At 42.0% G+C, this 21,214-nt stretch overlaps 1 protein-coding gene across 1 annotated transcript in view; it reads right to left on the bottom strand.

Moving 5' to 3' along the window:
• Nrp1 (neuropilin 1) overlaps positions 1 to 21,214 on the bottom strand; it is a 146,617-nt gene that overhangs the window by 76,948 nt on the left and 48,455 nt on the right. Inside the window, 2 exon segments of the mRNA XM_032887401.1 lie at positions 3,221 to 3,448; positions 10,162 to 10,343. Coding sequence (XP_032743292.1) covers positions 3,221 to 3,448; positions 10,162 to 10,343 — 410 coding nt within the window.

Raw genomic sequence — 21,214 nt, 5'->3', positions numbered from 1 at the left:
TTTGGGGAGGGTGGCAGGGAGAGTCTCTTTGAAAGAGGAAACAGAAGAGAACTTGTCTAATGCAGACTCATAATTTAGAGAGTCTCCATGACTCACTGGTTTATAATGTTGGAGGCATACTGGGTAAATCTGTCTTCTGTCTTTTAGAACATTGCCCCCAGACAGATCCCTGTATGTTTCCTTAGGAGCCCTCAAGATATGAGAGTGAAAGGCTTTGGCAACAATAATACAAAGAGGTATTGAATTTTTGTGAGCAACAGGGGGACCTCAGCTTCGAAAGCTAATGCAATATTGATCTGCGCCAGGAGGACAAGGCACTCTCATGCGCAACGTATGTGCTCATTTGTGTTTTATTTGAACAGGGCTACTGTTTTCTTCTTTTTGTAATTGTGGACCCAAAGGCCAAAGAGATCACCAAACCCAGAAGTATAATGCAAAAATAAATTACTGAGGACTTAGTAAGGAGGATACACAACCTCTGAAAAGCAAGACCCTAGTTCTATCAGGTTGGATGAGAAGGTAAAAGAATGTCTGTTTTGCTTAGATAACAGCACCCAAGTCCATTACTCTTTCCAATAATCATAGCTCTACCTCAGAATGAAAATAACGTGGTCTTTTGTCTTGTTATATGAAGAAAAGCAATGACAAAACAGAAAAAGCCTTTATTTGTTTCTTTGTTTTTGTTTGTTTTTTCTGTTTTGTTTTTCTGTTTTATTTTCTTGAGACAGCCTGGTACTTATTATGTTGCCTCGGTTAACCTTGAACTCATTAATCTTACCTAAGCCTTCCAAGTTCCAGGATTGCATATATATGACCATGCCCATCTAAAGAGTGAGAAAACTTTAATTTATCAGAAAGGAATCATTTCATAGGCACCAGACAGGCCACTCAACGTTTCATAAATTAACAAGCATATCAGTAGAGGATCTCTAAAGCTTGCACATCTATTTCCATCCATGTGGTCTTACTAGGCTACTTTAAATGTAAAAGTAAAGAAAAACAACAGCAGCACTCATCTAGCTCTTAAGAAACTCATTATTGACTCTGTTGATCATTTCCACAATGTCAATGACAACTAAGCTCTGGTCTTTCTTCCCAGCTCAGAGAAGATGCAACAGTGGTGTGAACTCATCATTCTCTGGTTCCATTGTTCAGTCCACACAAACATGTAGTATCCTTTGCAGAGGCAGGTTTGACTCTCTGTACCAATCCCTTCAGAACTCATGGATCCCCCAAGTTTCCAGAGAGTGAGAGATAGAGACATACGATTTGCAACCTGCATGCCTTGAATTCAGAGTTTTAGAGTATACTGCTTTTCTTCAAAGTCAATTTGAGTCAATAGATATCTTTTAATTACTTAGTTAATTTGATATTTATGATAAAATGGAACATAAGGTCATGCAATGACTAAAATCCTTCTACACCTTTTGGATATTGTTTCTGGAAAGGATATCAGAGACTAACAATCTATTTGGAGTTATGAGTGTGGAACTACAATGACAAAGATGTTTCTAGTGCCAGTAACAAAAAACCCAGGAGGGTCAGTTCCCATTTTCCCTAGAAGAGAGAAAACTAGAAGTATGCTGGCGCTGGTGTGGACTGGATAAGGCCAGGTAATTATGAACAAGCATACAAAGATTTTGTGTAGCGAATATAGCTCAGTTGATTTAGTGCTTGTCTAGTGTTCATGAAGATCTGGGTTCAATCCCCAGCAAAGCATAAACCAGGTGTGGCAATGCATGCCTGGAATTCTAGTACTGGGAAGGTGGGAGTTCAAAGACATTCTCAGCTATGTAGTAAGTTTGAGACTAGCCTGTACAACATGAGATCCTGTCTCCAAAATAAACAAAATAATGACTTCTTCATATCCCAAAGCTAGTGTTCTCTGGAAATAAGTCAACTCTGGCTCAGTTCAAACCATGGGTGCACAGGGCTGGCAACTCACATTATTCTTAGTTTCAACACAGTGATTTTTGTAGAACCAGAAAATTACCACTTTAAGAAACCCTTGACACTAATAACAATGTTCCTCTTTCGAAAAGTATTCTAAATAAGTTGGTTGATGGGACCTCCTCCTCAGATGTCTTTTTAATTGAAAGTTCTAGAGAGGAAGGCTGCAAATTTGGGTTGTGAACAAATAAACCTATTATTATGCATTCCAACTATTGTTACCACATTATTATAATGTTGTTTTCCTAATTATCAGATTGAGTGCTTGGAAATCAATCAGTGCTATGTTTGGGAAAATCTCATTATCTAATGAAGGAAGAATTTCTGTAAGATCATTATAACCTTCTTCATAAGGTAAAAAAAGAAAGAATAGATCAAACTAATGTTAACTTGCTCATTCATTAAGTGACAGTATAAAGCTGCTCTAACATTAAATTTTTCTCTGCTGTTTAGTGATAAAGTGATTGGAATTTAAATGTCCTTTTCAGAAATATAAGCAGTTGCCTTCATATTTTACCTAATCTTCACTTAGAATGTACTCAGCTTAAGAATACCAAGCTACTATTTTAAAGATAGTTGTACATCTTCAACTGCTGGCCATTGAGCTCTTTGATTTGTCCTTTCCAATATATGCAGTGTATTCTCGAGGGAAATCTTAACAGGAAATTGGGCTAAGCACAATTTCAGCAACACAGCTGCAACAAGTTCTTTCATAGTCTTCTCATTGTTTGGAATTTTCATGTCAATTTTTGCATTTACTTTCTAACTCTCCTGAAAGTTTCATAAATGTCCACGTGAATATTTCCCAAACTCCTTCAAACCCATGCTCAAAATTGTCTTGTTTTACTTGGTCTGGCTTGACCCCCCACCCTCCACCTTCAGAATTTCAACTACATCCTCTCTTCCTGATATGTCATCCCTTAATTCTGCTCTTCTTTCCCCCTCTCATTTCTAGAATGAGTGATTTGATGTAATGATGTTTTAATTAACAGAAATAAAGTGGTCAGAAAAACTATTGGTTGATCTCCAAACTATCATAGAAATCACACAGAACTTGGGATAATCCAGACTCTGCTGCCTGTGTACACAGTGAAGGAGTTGGGAGCCATAGTTGGAAAAGCCTTTCTAATCACAGAAATTCCATCCCTGACCTTCGCAGTTTATTTTCCCTTTTCATTTTGGACTATTTTAAGAAACGATACATGCCCTGTCACATTTATAAAAGATTCCTCCTTTTTGAGGGGTTTCTCCAGCTGCTCTTAGATGTTACCTTCAGGGAATCCATCCCAGATCTCCAGCCGGTCATAGCGACAGAACATTCCTCCGGGAGGATTTGAGTCTTGCTCCAGATCAAAACTTTCAAACTCTAGGATTATCTCAGACATCTTTGGTGCAAAGATGATGTAGGTGCACTCCAAGCTGTTGGGGTATTTTTCAGGGAACCCAGGGGACTTTATCACTCCAGTAGGTGCTGTATAGTTCTGAGAACATTCGGGCCCTGCGAGCAAGAGATAAAAGGGACACAATGAAAATTTCCCAATTTCACAAGAAGTATGGGGGGAGGCAGAGGTTTCTAAGGAAAGCCCACCATCATCTCTAGTCACTGCTTAGCCATTCCTTAACCTTAACAGTGACCTAAAGTCAGGCTAAGGTTCACTGTGCTCACCATAGTGTCCTATTTGTGTGGAGTAACTGAAAAGCATCTGATGTTGCAGGCATACACACACACACACACACACACACACACCATGATATCACATATATATATATACATATATATATTCATTCATTCATGTGGGAACAATGACTAAGTAAGCTGCAGAAATCTCGACAGAGCCCTAGAGAAATAATTACAGCCCCTTCAAGCTCAGATCTTTAAATCTCAGGCTGACAGCTCTTTATTGGTGAAATAGAACATTTATGGAGGCGAGGGAGAGAATTCAGCCAAGAGAGTTTGGGTTTCAGATTCCCCTGGCAGTGAGTCGGTCACTCTGCCAGATGTGACCTCTGTCTCTTTGACAAACTGAATGTGAAAGGTAATTCGTACATGGACCCTGGGTGACTGACTCAGGCTGAGCAGTGTTGACACAGGTGCATGTCAACGTGTGGCAGTTAGCAAGGGCACCATAAACTGTGATTATAGCCCTGATGCTAGGAGTCACCTGATATCAACACTGACACTATAACCTTCCCCCCAAGTATCAGCTGTGGTGTTGTATACCATCCTAAATTTGTTCATTTTTACATATTTACAATGTGTGATTTTAATGGCTCTTCAGGGTTATCAGGACTCTGCAAACTGTGGTGATTTGTGATTGCAGAAAAAGAGGAGGTGTGTATGTACCACAGGCTGACCTTGTAGTTATATAAATGAGTAAGATTCCAAGTCTATGGCATCTAGCACCAATCAGGTTAGTGCTGTCTACGGAGTTGAAAAGCCAGCTTTCTCTTGTGGCAACCACTGCTCTGATCTTCAGGTAGCCACATTTTAAGCAGAGAAAACAGGATATCCCTTCCCCTTTAAAGAATTATTTTATTTTATTTGTGTGTGTGTGTGTGTGTGTGTGTGTGTGTGTGTGTGTTTGTGTTTTCCAGCACTGTACACCACAGGAGTACTTGGTGCCCACAAAGGTTGAAACCCCTGGAACTAGAGTTATGGATGGCTGTGGGCTACCATATGAATACTGGGAACCAAATGTGAGTCCTTCTAAGAGCAAAAAGTGCTCTTCACGACTGGGTTATCTCTCTAGTCTCAAAAATGGGATTTGAATCTCAGTACTGAATCCAAGAATGTTCAAGTTAGCTCCTCTTTCCTTGCACCAGTGGCTGGCTGTGACTCACAGGTCACTGTAAGAATTCAAGGAGTTGATGAAGGAAGGTGACATATCAAGACTGTGTTCTTTGCATCTTTGTGTGCATGAATGTATGACTCTGTGTATGCAAGTGCATGTGGATCTGCATGCAGCAGCCAGAGTATGACCTCTGTGGTCTTTCCTTAGTGCCACCCACCTGGTTGTTTTGTGACAGGGTCTCTCTGTTTTACTTGGACCTCACCCAGGGTTCACAGATTTGTTAGACTGGCTGACCAGTGACCAGAGTCTATCTCTCCAAGCATGTTCTATTATGCCTGGCATTTTACTTGTGTATTGGGGATCAAACTCAGATTCTTATGTCTATAGGACAAGTGCTTTACTGATGGAGCCATCTGCCCAGTCTGACACTGAATTGAATAGACATGCCCAAAGACTTGAAGTAACTTCTTAGACATCAAAGCCAGTTTTAGTGACTCAGGTCAATAAGCCTAGTTTCCATCTGAGGCGCCGGCAGTTCTTCTGGGGAAAATTAGTTGGCTAGCACCTGAGTTATATATTCACACTTCAGGAGTGTAAAAGAACAGGGCTTGTTACCTGGACACAACACACCTGACCTTCCAAAAATGATCTGGCTTGTGAAGAATGCCTCCTAAACTTTCTTACATGGGCTCACTCTACTCCATGTTACCTCCAGATCTTTGATTATGGCTAAAACCTCATGAATCTGTTGCATTTTACCAGGTTAGTTCTAGATGAAGGTTTTCATTCCATTCTGAATTTTCTTGGAACTTCTCAGACAACATTGATAATGCCAAGTTGACTTACAAATTCATAAGTAACACATAAAATAATTACAAAATATGTACATGCCCCTATATGTCACATACCACAATTACATATCAATGTATTATTTTATATTAATTTACAATTGCATAGCTAATAAACAATAAATCCCTGTATTGAATGAGGTATGATACGTCAATCTTAGAATTTTACTTCCAAGATGCAGTGTGTCTTCATGTCTCAAATTCCTCTCTGAGGAAGAAACACTTGGTTAGGCCTTCTAAGGTAAAGTACACAGAGAACTCAAATGCAGGTATTATTACCTTCTGCTGAGAAAGGTTATCATGACAAATGAGACTATGGTTCAATGAGACAAAATAAAGTTTGACCAGCATTGACTCCACTTTCAGAACTACACAATTTTCAACATTTCCACAGTGTCAGGCAACATCATGCACTCTTGGAAGTGATTTCAGGCTGGGTATGGCTCAATATACCACAGAAATCTCAAGGTGTGACTGGAGAGAACTAGGCTGAGCACCAGAAGATATGGACTCCACATCTTGGCCACTGAAACCGTGGAGCCTCAGGTATCTCTGAGCCATCCTTGTTTTCACAGGGCTCTGAGTTTTGGATTAGAAAAAGAAAATGATAATTTCTCATTTTCTCTACCATACACCAACATTCTTATTTTGTTCTGCTCTGCTGTTTTTGGTGAGAGAGGGCCTCAGAGAATGCAGACTAGCCTGGTACTTGGTTTGTAGCAGAGGATGCCCTTGAGCTTCTTATATTCTTGCCTTCATCTTTCAAGTGGGATAGCACATGTTATACCTGTGCTCTACCGACTGAGCCGCATCCCCGACCCCAAATGATTGATTATTTTTGTCTCATTTTAACATCTTCCTTTTTAACTGTTGTATAAGTTGGCCCCGTTGGAAAAAAATGCCCCTTCACAGGAGACAGTGGCAGGAGAGGGCTCAAGAACTCCACAGAAGCTCCCAGGGCTGAACATTAGTGAAGCCAGCCTGGAAGCCAGTGAATTGCAAAGGGGGCAGTGCTTGTACACATAAACCTAGAGGGGTACCATGTTTGACCATGACTTGGAAGGTGACAAGTGCCTTATGTGGCTACCAATGAAGTCAGATCTGTATATTAATGACAAAGGGGATAGGATAATTATAACTACAATGCTTTCCTGGAGTTTCTATTAGATAAGGTCCCCTATTTCCTAGGAATTCAGCCTCATCTCCTCATAGCTGAGGATGATGGTGAAATTCTGCTACTCCTGTCTTCAATGACCAAGCAATAGAATTTATGCCATGACTAGCTTACCTCATGTTGGGGATGGAGCCCAGGGATTCCTTCATGTTAGGCAGGTACTCAACCAACTGAATAACATCTGTCCCTGGTTCTTGTTAAATATGAATGTTAATTATACAGTCTGTACCAAACACTGCCACTCAGCCCCTGACACTGAGGTCTATACAAACTGCTCCAGACTCTTCAAGTGGTGGGGCTGGTGGCCCAGGCTAACAGACAGGATAGTGGAAGAATGACAGGCTCAAGGTGTGAATGTCTCAGAGAAGGATCTTTAGGGGAATGTTGGGCTATGGGCCCAAAGTTCCTACATCTGGGAGAGTAGATGTAAAAGAAAATCAGAGCTCTGGGGTAAGAATCAAGGTGGTCTGAGGTGACCAGGGGAAAGGTGAAGAGGTACTAAGGCTGCAGGCAGGACAGTCCTTGGTCTCAGCTCCTGGGCTTAGGAATAGCAAATTCTCATACTTGTAATCCACTGCCTGAAAACCTCAAAGCCAGCATCTAAAAAATTAATTTCCTGTTTGCATTAAACTATGATCAGTATAATCCATGTGTTTTTTTTTTAGAGACTTTTGAAGTTTCTGAGCCCTCGAAGGAGTGCTGGGTTTTCAGAAGATCAGAAATCTATGAGTTCTGTACCATTAAATGACTTCTGAGGAATAATATATATTTATGCATGTGTTTTGTGAATATTTTTTACACAGACTATAGGAGAAGTGGTAGAAAAGTGGTAGAAATTTTTTAATTTCTCAAATAGAAGTGACAGTGTTGGAAAATAAAGCATATGTTACATGGGGGAAATTTGAAGATAGTAAGAGAAACATTGGTAAATGTAATATATGTATATATAGTACACTTGTCCATACACTCTGTGCGTTGTATCAGGTGTATACACACAGGACAACTTGAGCATGTGCACAGCAAAGTCAGGTTAACTAGAAATGCTTCCTGAGAAAAGAGACTGGAGCCAAGTTTCCTAGAAGGTCAAGTGCAATTTGGAAGAATACATACAGGACCCTGAGACTGGAAGGAATTGGCTCATTGGTAGTTGCTGTAACAGTTCCTCTCAAGCACAGGTCAATGGCAGGTGTCAGAATTACATGTTTTTGTTTCATCCGAATCTACATGGCTGTGCTGGGTTCCACTGATGAGGAAACCAATACACCGGCCAGCCGTCCGCACTGACAGGCAGTGGCAGAAGTGAGCACTCTGATCAGAGATAGTCCTGGAGCAGGATGCTCAATGTTGTAAGTGACAGTTGAAAGAACAGAAGGCAAAGGCTGCTCAGGTCCTGTCCAGCATCCAGCAGGATCGGACTTAACCCAGCAGAAGAGGTTATAAGGACAGGGGCTTGGTGGCCCACGCAGAGGCCTCAAATAGGATTAATCTACATTGGCAAAAGCACAGTTTTGGTTTACTTGTTGGTTCCTGGCAGTGGACTTAGAAAGAAGATGTAATTTTCTGAGTCTGTTGTATGAAACTGAAGAGAAAAGGCAACACTCTAGATACAGGGAGTGACAAGAGAGTAGGCTAACTGTGCTTGGGGTGTGGGCTCTGATGGAAAACAATGAAGAATTCCCAAAAGTCAGCAATCTCTCCCCCCTCTTCTGTCTCCTCCCCTTCATCTGTTTCTCTACTACCTGCAGATCATTCAGAAATATTGAAAATGAAAGCCTATTTTTACCCCTTTTCTGACACCTGCTGCCCTTGATGATACCATATGCAAGAAAGCAAGCAAATGTGAATGCATGTGTGTGTACCTACAGATAGGTAATGCCCCTTGGGTAACAAGTCACACAATTTTTAACGCAAGAAAGCATGGATCCGTGTAACCAGGGGTTCATATGTATGTGTAGGCCACAGTCTTAGGTATTATTCTTTATTTCAAACAAATTTGAGACAAGGTCTCACTAGCTCATTAAGTAGAGATGAGTAACATGTTCCATGGATCCTACTCTCTCCAGCTCCCCACTACTGCAATTATAGGCAACACATCTTGGCAGTGAGGAGTTCAACTCAGGTCTTCATGCTTGCAAGACAAGCTCTGTACTGTCTGCCCAGTCCTGTGCTTACATATAATTATGCAAGATGTTATTTCTACACGAGGCAGGGTCAGGCATCTTCATAATGTAAAGACGTCATATTGACAGCTTCCAAACTCCCAGTGCTTCTTCCTGCTGTGGGCTATGGGCCCTGGTTCCATTGCTCACCTGGAATACCTTAGGTTTTTTTTTTTACACTGTTGTCACTAGATTTTTTATCTCCTACTCAAACAGGCACTTTCTCCTGTATTTCACAGCATGTTCTAGACTTAGTCACTGTTTCTGGATTGTCAAGAAATACTGGCCAACTGAAAAATTTAAGTATCAGAAACAAATTCTAATACAAGAAGAATGTGCAACGGTCTCCAGATACCCCACAGTGCTGTGTTAACCTGTTTCAGATTGGATCTTGAATGTCCCAGCTTGATCTTATTGGAAGGTGGGGGACATTTAGGGAAGTAATCTAGTCATATTTGTGTGTGTGTGTGTGTGTGTGTGTGTGTGTATAATCTTAGAAAGTGGTTATAAGATGTCAAACTTTGTTTTTATCAAGGTGTGGTCATAATCTCTCAAAACTGGAAGCCTATGAACTGTCAGGCAAATAAAAGGAAATTATTAACCACAGATTTAAGGTAAAAGAGACGAACTGCCCTGACTGACACAAAAGAAATCAAACTTCATGCCTGGGGATATGGTTCAGTTGGTAGAGGACTTGCTTGGCCTGTATGAAGCCTGAGGCACCACCCCCAGGGAGGTATAAATTGTGTGTATGGGGCCACACAGTTGTGATTCTTGTACTCAGCAGGTGGAAGCAGGACCATCAGGAGTTCAAGGTCATTCTTGGCTACATAACAAGCAGAGTGTAGTTTGGGTTAGATATCTTGGAGGGGGATGGAGAGAGACAGGAGGGAGAGGGACAAGGAAGAGAGGGAATAAACTCTAGTAATATTTTTGTATATTTCTGAAAAAAAAAAAGAATCAATGCCTTTCAGAGAATTCAATGTGATACATTCTCTCTTTAATCAACACATTTCATGGTGGCATCTTTTAAAAATTATTATTTTTGAGTACTTTTGATCCATTTCAAATGTACTCTATTCAAAATATTTTCCAACATTTCTATAAGGGGAAAAATGATTTTTTTAAATGAAAGGATGTAGCCGTGACCTTCATCTTTCTTTTCATATGATCTCTTGAAACTTCAAACAACACTAAAGAATCATTTAGTCATTCTTGTTCTTATATAAGTCACTTACCTCTCTTGAAGATTTCATAGCGGATGGAAAACCCTGCCCCATGGGTCTCATAGTCAGAGACAAATTTGATGAAGAGAAAGGGCCCTGAAGACACCACAGGTGAAGGTGCGATCTTCCCACAGAACTTCCCCCATAGGCGGCCACCTTCATTCTCTCCATCGATCACTTCCACATAGTCATACCTTGCAAACAAGAAAGGGAGGTGTCGTGAGGTGGGGAGGAAGGCCCTTTCAGTTTCACATTTTGAGAAATGTAACAGCTGGTCTGGTCCGTCAAGGGGGTGGGGAATGCACCATCTGCATTTACCACCGTGCTCAGCACAGGGGGACGAAACAGTGAAATGCAATAATTAAAATGGACCGCATCGCCCGTGCACATTACCAACAACACGGAACCATTGAGAATAATGGTGTCCATTATGCTTGCAGACAATGTCAGTTAGAGTAACCAATTAACAAGAAAAAGCAAAATCTCTGAAGCACACTTCTCTATTATTAAGTAGTGTTGCTTTGTCTGTGGTAGGGGGTGTCCCGTGCATAATGTGGGACATTCTTTTCAATCCGAGAGCTTCTCTTATGAATTCAGAATGTCCCCTTGGCTAGAGTGCCCCATGAACAATACTTTGATTTCTATGAGAGACCTTCTAAACATATGGCCACAGAATAATAAACAGATTCTTCACTATTTAATGCCATTCTGCCCAACTCCAGTCTTCTGAGAAAGGACTCTCTTTAGCCACATTCAGCGGTTGAGACAGAATATCTCCCCAGCCTACACGAGTGTCACGAAGCATGATTTAAACTGAAAAAGAGGGGTGGGGGTATGTAAAAGTGGAGAGTAACTTTGTTTATACTCACTAGTCAGAATCTTTAAAGAGATATTGTTGGGAAAAAGAGACTCCGCAATTGTGAAGTCATCAAGGAAAACTCAGACTTGATAATCATGCTGACAGGACTAACGGTGAAAAGATCAGACTGGGTTAATGTGTGCTCAGAGCTCAAGGATCTTAAAAAAGGGCAGAAAACGTCCAGCAGGAAACACAGGTGTCCCTGAGTAGAGCAAGATTTCCACTGGTTCGGCGGTTTGTTTTTTTAGTCTTTCTTTTGACTTCCTTTCTTCTATTTTTGTTTAAAACCATTGTGGGGTGTGTGTGTGTGTGTGTGTGTGTGTGTGTGTGTGTGTGTGTGTGTGTGTATCAGAGGTCAACATTGGATATCTTTCTTTAAGTGCTTTCCACCTTATTTTTTGAAACAGATTCTCCTACTGAATCTGGAGTTCACTGATTAGTATGGACCGGCTGAGCAGTGACTGAGCTCCAGCCCCACCCCCACCCCATCTTCACCTCCCAGTGCACATGGTTACAGATGCATACTGCCATGCCTGGCTTTGACATTTGGTTGCTGGGGGTTTAAACTCAGATCTTCACGTTTGTGCATTGAGCACTGTGCTCAATGAGCCATCTTCCCAGCCCTTCCATTCTTACTAAGCCACTACCTGGGACTCAGACAAACCTGATTTGTCTTCGTTTTTTTCTCCTAGAACTCACATGAAACTGTTGCAACCCATTTATTTCAAACCTCAACTTGCTTTTCAAAATCCTGGGATATATTCATTTCAGGCCCCTGGCTAAAATATGACAGTCACATAAACCGTATTTGGCAATTTAAAAGAAATCAAGTGAAGGAAATCTTCATGATGACTGTGCAGTCGCTAACAAACTCTCTTCAAACTGCCAGGACCCATGACTTATGTCTACGGAAAACCCCGGGAGACAAGCGCCAGGATGATATCACTGGTTAAAGTGGACAGCTCAAGGCTCTTTAAATTAAAGATGACATTACCTCATCAGTTAAAATTGTCTGCCAGCTTTGTGTATCGCGAGAAGAAAATAAAGCTGGCATTGATGGAGCTAAGCATTCACATATGTGAATTACTGTCCAAACACCATTTCCCTTGTTGAGTCTGTTATTTCAGTAGTAATCATGGGGCCAGATAACACCTCTAGTATTACTGTCCCTTTGTGAAATGTGGAAGTATACTGAGGAATTATTCCTTTCTCCATCCTGGCAGAGATGTTTTATATTTAAAAGATAAAAGAGGAGGGAAGGTAAGGGAGGAGGAGGAGGAGGAGGAGGAGGAGGAGGAGGAGGAGGAGGAGGAGGAGGAGGAGGAGGAGGAGGGGGGTGGAGGGGGAGGAAAATATAGTTAAAATCCTAGCCAACTTTCAGAGGTAACAGTAGCCCTGGAAGTACAAGTCTGGACCCACCACAGCCTCTCCAACCAGTCTTTATGGAGTGATTGCTTTCATGTACTGCTCCACTGACAAGAAAGGCCTGCAGGCTCTGCCCTGTGCTTTCTTATAATCTAACCGTGATTTGAACTGCTTGCTGTGTTTGGTCTGGCCACCGCGCACACCCAGCCTTGCAATATAAGCTTTCACTCCAATCTTGACATGGTATGAATACTAAGCAACTAAATCCTGTTGCATGCTGCCTTCCAGGGACAAATAAGAGAGGTGGGCAGGCACTGTGAAGGAGGAAGGGCATTTCTGTGGGGAGGGTTTTCTCCCAAGTATCAGAGTGCTCAGCTAACTCCTGCGAGAGAGGGGAGAGAGCTAGTATTTTAATTCATACATTCTCTGGTAGTAAATACCAGGCCCTCCCCTTGGCAACCATAAAAGCTATTTTTAAAAAGTGTGAGGGGTGTGAATTAGAATCCCTTCCTAGCAAGAGATAAGCTATAGCCAGTGCCAAGTTTAGGAAATTGAGTTATTCAGGGATACTGCAGTCACATTTGGATGCTGGAAGGCTGCTAGCATTTTAGCACTCCCTTCAAAGTACTACCCAATCACGTCCAAGCAATATAGGAAATGAGGTTCCTGCACACATGCACACATTCAGGAGAATGGATTTTGCCCAAGTTGTAAGAGTAACATCCCCAAAGGAGAGAAGAGGAGGCAGCTTGCGTCTCCCCCTGGAGTTGACACAGCCCTGCTCCCCACCGTTTTTCCCGTTAGACACCATGCACAGAATGAAGCTGGTGGCCAGTTTCCTTCCCCAGAATACCAAGGCAGCTCACTGGCCTTGTGCCCAGGATCCCAGGTTTGCAAATTTTGACACTCCCTCCCACCACCTCCCCCCAACCCCCCCAACCCTCCAAAAGGCTGTGCATTGCTCTGTTGCTGCTGCCAGTGAAGAAATCACATTTGCTTGGTTGGATTGTCAGGATCCTCAGCTGAGACACAGGGCCCTGCAGAATGGGGGTGGGGGGACCCGACGGAGACCGAGACTGAGACCGAGACCGAGACCTGTTTGGCTCCAGCAGCTAGGGGAGACCTGAAAACTTACACCAAGAAGAATCTACTTTATGAAACGACAAAGAAAGCTCCCCAAATCAACTCATCCTGCTCTGGAAACTAGGTGACTAAGGAAGGGAACGCCCTTCCATCTGGGAATTTAGGAAGCAGGCCCCTTATGTCCCTGTACCCAATGCCAATGTGATGTGGCCCCTTGCTTATTGCAAAGAAAATGTAAACTTCATTCTTCTTTTTAAGTCAGGATTCTCGAGATCCTGAATCACCAGCTTCAAATTCACGGTGTGCTCTTAATCCTCACATGTTTTAAATGTTAGATTTACAGGTGTGAGACGTTATCGCCAGCCCGGGGAACATAAACGTACAGTGGATATTTTTTGGGTGGCTTTCTCCCTCTATTGGAATCCTCTATCTTCAAACTCTTCCCTGTGTGATTCAAGTGGCTGAGCAGATATGCGTTCCCTGGAAAAGCAACAGGAAGATCCATGTAGTCTTCTGCAATTAAGAGAGATAGTCCCGCAGGTGCTGAGTTCCAGAGTGGCAGCTGACAGATCTTTCCTTGACTGTTCTTGGCCTTACAGTCTTAGCCCTTCACCAGTCACAGTCCTTTGTATGCATTAATTAATCCCCCAACCTCACCCTACCTGGTGAAATATCTCTAATCCTAGTCATCCGTGAGAGTGACAAAAGAATAAAGATTTCCTTCTAAGAATTCCTGAAAGAATGGCCATGGTACGCAGGGCATAGGGCTGCCTGCTTTTAATCCCAGCATTTGGGAGGAAGAGGCTGGCAGATCTTTGTGAGTTCCAGGCCAGTTTGGTCTGCAGAAACAGTTCCAGGATAGCCAGGACTACTATATACAGAAACCCTGTCTCAAAATAAATAAATAAAAATAAAAAAAGAATGACCAAGGGATTATTCCTTTTTTTTTTTTTTTTTGGTAGGCCTATATTATGGTTTTAGAAAAATGGCCAGCTAAGGCAGAAAGTGCCTGAGGAATGAGCACACTGGGTCACTAAAGAATGGCTCCAGACACTTTAGAGGAGTGTAGCAATGAACAGATGAGGAACAAGCCACACACTTATGCTGGGTTTTCTCAGGAGACTACAGATGACCCATGGTACTGTGGAGGAGCTGCTAATTGAAGGAAAGTCAGTTCTCTGTGGGATGTTTTCTGATAGAGAGAGCTACTGTGACCAGACACCATCTCCCTCTACCTGCTTCCATACACCCTGGAGCAGGTAGGAAGGGAGAATCTTAGGGTGTTTGTCTTTCTGGTCTTCCAAAAGGATCATCCCCTCACACCTGACAAGGGCACAAGAACGAAGGAGCAATCTGATACCCAACGTTGCTCCCTCCCTAAACTGTGAAGGAACATCCAGAGACGGAGTCCCCAACCGCAGCAACAAGTTTCTGTGTAGTGCTGGGGTCTTCTGAACAAGGTTTCAGAATCGTCCCCAAAAGCCTGGAAAGGACTGACAAATTTCCATCTAAGAATGACATACTTCATTCTTATGCATACTTCAGAAAAGAACAAATCTTCCAGAGAACTGGAAAGAGCATTGAAAACACTTGGTGAAGAAGCTGGACATGTTTGTCTGCATGCTGGCTCGGAGCAGTTTCATGTGAGAGCCATCCCCCAGGAGTTCTGGCTGGCTTCCGATGTCCTAAACAAGACATTTGAACAACCTTATGGTGGCCATAGCTTCTTCGGTAGTTAAAAAAAATATATCTTTTTAGAAATCCATTTTAAAAAACAGTCTAGAACAGTATCAAATATTTACATACATCCATATTAGGAAGTGCTTATTAACATTCTCAACAACTACATGTATGTGGCGTGTATATGTATGTGAGTGGGAGTGTGCTTGCCTGTATGTATGAATGGAAGCCAGAAGTTGATTCTGGGTGTTTTCCCAGAACTTATTGATTTATCTACTCTGGCTGGCCAGAAAGCTTCAAGGATTCTCTTGTCTCTACCTTCAGTGTTGGGGTTACAGGCTCTGTCTGCTCTGTCTTAGTTTCTTTTCTTTTGCTGTAACAAAACACTATGACTAAAATAACTTATAAAAGATAGCATTTAATTTGACTTATGGTTTCAAAAGATGATGGTGGACTCTAATGGTAGGCACGGAGGCAGGAGTAGCTGAGAGCTCACATCTTGGTCCATGAGTGGGAGAGAGAGTGAGCACACTGGGAATAGATTATATCTTTTGAAACTTCATGAAACCTCACAGCCTGCCTCCAGTGACACACCTCCTCCAATAAGACCAGACCTCCTAATCCTTCCCAAATAGTCCCACCAACTAGGGGCCAAGTATTCAAACATATGAGTCATAGAGGCCATTATTATTCAAACCACCACAGGTTCAAATCACCATGTGCAGATTTTACATGTATATTGGAAATCTGAACATGGGCCCTCATGTTTGTATATCAAGTACTTTACCAACTGAGCTGTTATCCCAGCCCCAGAATTTTAATAACAAGTAAAAATGTGTATGCTGTGAGGAATGAGAGGTCTACATAGAGAGTGAACACTCAGTTCTAATTCATTTACAGAATGAAGAGGAAATATGCCTACACTGGATTACAAATTGATCTCTGGGATGGGAGATGGCTCATGGTAGAGCTGGCAGAAGACATGAGTTCAATTCTCATCACTCATATGGTGCTCACAACCATCTCTGAGATATCCAACCTCTCAAGTGCAAAGGTTACGTTACATTCACAAATTTAGAGGTATCAGTTGGAATTGGCCCTTTGGGTTTGGGGACTGTGGTAAGCATGCATCACGGCCGAGAACCTAGTGAAGGAATGTTGTTCATATCATGGCCACGAAGCAAGGAGAAAACAAGGAAGATGCTCTGGGCTATTTCTTCCAAGAGCACAGCCCCATGTCCCTGTGAAGTGAGAATCTTGAACAAATACACACAACCCCTTTTTAAAGATCCACTCTCTTCCAAAGTTTCAAATGAGGCCTTGGGGAGACACTCAGGATGAAAATTACGGCAATTTTAGTGTGAGCAAAGGCGAGAGTGTACAAAGAGAGATGGTGCAAGCATTCTCATCCTCCAGGGAGCCAGCTAGGCTGAAAGTGACTATGGTCCTCCTGCCATTATGGCCTGTGTCCTCCAGCCCAGGCTGAGTGTCAGGGACTTTGTGATGAGAACCAATTCAGCTGAGCAGTAGGAACAAATCCACATGGATACTGGAGAGTGGAGGGTGTGGTAGCTTGATCCTACATATAGGCAGCTCAGCACAGTAGGGAGGGACTGGAACAGGCTTTCCAGTCTCTCATGGTGACTCAGGGGGACGACCCTCTGAAGTCAACCTGGGTGATAATGTCCCAGATTCAGAGCACAAAGGAGGCCTCCTGCTAAAGACTCTGCTGAGTGTTCCCAGAAACAGAGGCACACTATGACAGGGCTGCTTTCTCCTAGTTGCTAGCCTGCAACACAACATCCATTCAGAACTCAGAGTTACCCTGGAGGCAATTCTATTTTATGATGTCATTGTGCTCCCTGTCAAGTTTCTTTTCTATATTCATAAACAAATGTTTCCTTCTTGAAGCATTTCACCCTGCATTCCTATCTTTCCGTTTATCATCCATCTACCAACCTATGCACCTATCAACTGAGCTATTATCTATCACACTGATCTATCTATCTATCTATCTATCTATCTATCTATCTATCTATCTATCTATCATCTATCTATCTCATACCATTTATCTATTTTTATCATCTTTTTATCATTCTACCAATCAATCTACCATATCAATTAAGCTGTTATCCCTTGTCACTTAGCTAATCCATTATCAATGTATCAATCAACTACTATGAAGCTATCATCTACCAACCAAGCTACCTATCTGTCTATGCATCTGTCATCTTATTTACCTCAGCTATTTAACATTCACCCACCCACCCATCCACCCCTCTAGCTTCCCTACTGTTATATTTTCTGTGCTTTAGAATCGGGGTTGAAACACATTAGTTTTTTATTTAGGGCTCATTTGTGTGTGTGTGTGTGTGTGTGTGTGTGTGTGTGTGTGTTTGACATCATTTGTACTCCCCTTTTATTCAGTAGGTTTTTCAACAGACACCCTACATCGAAGTTCTTAACCATAGATAGTGTTGTGATGTCTATTGCAATATCTATTCATAAACCATGTGTTTATACATATTTGTGTCATGTAATATGCTGACAAACATTATTAGAGCACAATGTGACTCAGCTTTCTTTGATGTTGGGATCCTATTGAGAAAGACAAAAATATTTTAGTAGCATTTTTTTTTATCTCTATGGTCATTTCTTTGCAGTCTTATCACCCAAGATCAGGCCCCATCTCTGAGTAGGTCAGGGTATACTACAAAAGAGGCACATATTTAAGGTTCAGGGAGGATCTCCTTCATTGCTTGGACTCAGAAGAGCATAATGTTGAAAGATACAGGCAACTGGAGATTAGGGTCCTCGCCTCACCTCACCTCACCTCACCTCACCTTACCTCACCTCTCCTCAGCTCTCCTCTTTTCATCTCTCCTCACCTCACCTCACCTCACCTCATCTCTCCTCACCTCACCTCTCCTCACCTCACCTCATCTCTCCTCACTCACCTCACCTCATCTCACCTCATCTCTCCTCATCTCATCTCATCTCTCCTCTTCTCACCTAACCTCACCTCACCTCACCTCATCTCTCCTCACCTCACCTCATCTCTCTTCACCTCACCTCACCTCTCCTCTCCTCACCTAACCTCACCCTTATCTCATCTCTTCTCACCTCACCTTTCTTCATCTCACCTTACCTCACCTCTCCTCAGCTCTCCTCTTTTCATCTCTCCTCTCCTCACCTCTCTTCATCTCACCTTACCTCACCTCACCTCATCTCTCTTCATCTCATCTCTCTTCATCTCTCCTCTCCTCACCTAACCTCACCCTTATCTCATCTCTTCTCACCTCACCTCATCTCTCTCTCCTCACCTCACCTCCACCTCATCTCTCTTCATCTCATCTCATTTCATCTCTCCTCTCCTCACCTAACCTCACCCTTATCTCATCTCTTCTCACCTCACCTCTCTTCATCTCACCTTACCTCACCTCTCCTCAGCTCTCCTCTTTTCATCTCTCCTCTCCTCACCTCACCCTTATCTCATCTCTCCTCATTTCACCTTTCCTTGTCTCACCTCTCTTCATCTCTCCTTGCCTCTCCTCACCTCTCCACATTTCTCTTCTCCTCTCTTCTCTTCTCATGTCTCCTCTCTAAACCTCTCCTCAGCTCACCTCTCCTCATCTTTCCCTCATCCTCACTTCACTTTATCCTCATCTCCTTCTCTCTTAGAAATTTTCATGTGTCATTTAGTTGTGCGTTGTTCCTGTCAAAGGCTCACTCAGTGTTTGTTACTTTTGACTTTGGCCATGGGCTTTCTGGTGAATCTCCTTCTGAGTAATTCCAACACCATAAAGCACTTTAGCACTTCTCTTGACTCATGATGAATTTTAGGAAATGTCTCTCGCTTAGTTTTGTTTCCTGTTGCTGTGATAAGGTACTCTGGCAAAAAATAGCTTTAGGGAGGAAGGGTTTATTTGGCTCATGATTACAGGTTACAGTCACAATGGCAGGCGATTTAGAAAACTGGTCACACTACATCCACAGTCAAATGCAGAAAGCAATGAATTAATGAATATGTACATGTTAGTGCATAACTCACTTTTCCCATCATCAGACAGTTCAGGATACCCAACCTAAGGAGTGTTACCACCCACAGTGAGTGGGTCTTCCCTCTTAAATAAACATAATCAAGATAATCCCCCCACAGATGTATCCACAGATAAGCCTGATCTAGACAAACTCAGACTTCCTTCCCAAGTGATTCTGGATCATGTCACTTTGACAAAATTAATGTTACCACTCTATGTAATTATAATCAAGTAGCTAGTTCTTTAATAATTAGGTGAATTTCATGAACTTAACTTTACATATTAAAATTATAACCTATCTATACTAATAGATGGTATGCCTAAGTTAAGACTCTCAGTTCCCATGGTCAAGGATTGCTGTGTTCATGACCTCAGTGCTGGGTGGAGTGGAGACAACAGTGTCTCTGGAGCTTCTTAGCTACCCAGCTTAACTGAATTGGTGAGATTCAGGTTCAGTGAGAGACTGTGCCTCGACAAATAAAGTGTCTGATCTGGAGAGATGGCTCAGCAGTTAAGAGCACTTGTTTATTTTGCAAAGGACAAAAACCAATTGTTTGGTTCCCAGCATACACACGGTACCTTCCAACCACCCAAGACTCCAGCTCCTGGAAACCTGATGGTCTCCTCTGGCCTCTGATAGCATCAAGCACTCACAGGGTGCGCATGCAGGTATGATTGAGGATTCCTGGAAAGAGGCTGTTTGTAGAGGCCGATTGACTGATTAAAACCTCAATGACTATAAAGTTTGGAAGCTTACAGGTCTAGAACTTAATTTCAATTTGCCTTAGTCTTTCCTTAGCCTATTAAATAGCCATTTTCTTGCTCCTCCCTCTCTGTGACTAACTACTACACTGATTATGGGTTTTTCAAAAAACCCTTTTGATTAACAAACATAACAAAACCCTAATTCCCCACCAGTCAAATGGCTAAAGTCATCAGATACCATCTGAGAGGTATAGCAGGAATTTCTCTGCTGAGTTGTAACTGCCACTTATTGTTTCTGATGTATTTTTAAAGTCCCTTGATTTATGACTTTATTTTTTCTGTTCGTCTGAAACTTCATCAAACTGTGTCAATGTTACAATATGGACTTGGGGTAACCTAAATCTTTGTTTGGGGCATGGTTACTTAAATTTGATTTCATAATCCATTCCTCTTTAAATGTTTGTGTAGACACAGCACAGCACTTGCAAACAGAAGTGATGTCAATGTGCTATACTTGGTGTGGTTCAGGAGTCTTCTGGTGCCACTTCCAGAGAATAGGGAGACAGGACCGGACTGAGCCAGTGTCTTCAGAGGAACAAAAGCAGCAACTAAGATTGTTGTGACACATATAAGATGGGAATGTGATGATAACTTAAACAAAAAAAAAACACAATAATTCATGGGCTGAGGATGCAATTCAATTGTTAGAATATTTATGCAGCATGTATGAAGCACTGAGTTTCATCAAAGCTTGGAGCATTACACAAAACTGGCTGTGGATGCCTGTAACCCTGCCACTTGGAAGGTGGATTCATGTGAATAACTAAAGAGCTCAATGCCACTTTGCTCTATACAGTGAGTTAGAGACCATCTAAGGCTACATAGCAAGGTCCTGTCTCAAAAACCCCGAAGAATTCAAAACATGTAGAATAAAATAATGACCAAAGTTTTATTTTTAATAGGAAATACTTGGAGTTTAAGTTTCTGTCTGTGTGGAATTTTATGCCATAATTAAGATTTATTGGCATGTTAGATTGTAGAAAAACCTTTACATGAGTAAATGCTTGCTGTATTAACTCAGATTCTAAATGCCTCCATTTTGGAGGGACCGTCAAGCACACCACTCTTGGAGCAAGGGTGCTGCAGAAAAAAACAGCACAAAGTTTGGCCTTCTAGAAAATTCACATGATTTATATTATAATAAATTCAGTTTCCAAGGAGAACAGCCACCTGGAAGACATTAGCATTTATAACTTGAGAGAGACAGAGACAGACAGAGACAAAGAAAGACAGAGACAGACAGAGAGACAGAGACAGAAAGCCAGCCAGCCAC

The sequence above is a fragment of the Rattus rattus genome, chromosome 17 (assembly GCF_011064425.1).
Source record: "Rattus rattus isolate New Zealand chromosome 17, Rrattus_CSIRO_v1, whole genome shotgun sequence".
Taxonomy (NCBI): domain Eukaryota; kingdom Metazoa; phylum Chordata; class Mammalia; order Rodentia; family Muridae; genus Rattus; species Rattus rattus.
This window is presented reverse-complemented; position numbering and strand designations above follow the sequence as displayed.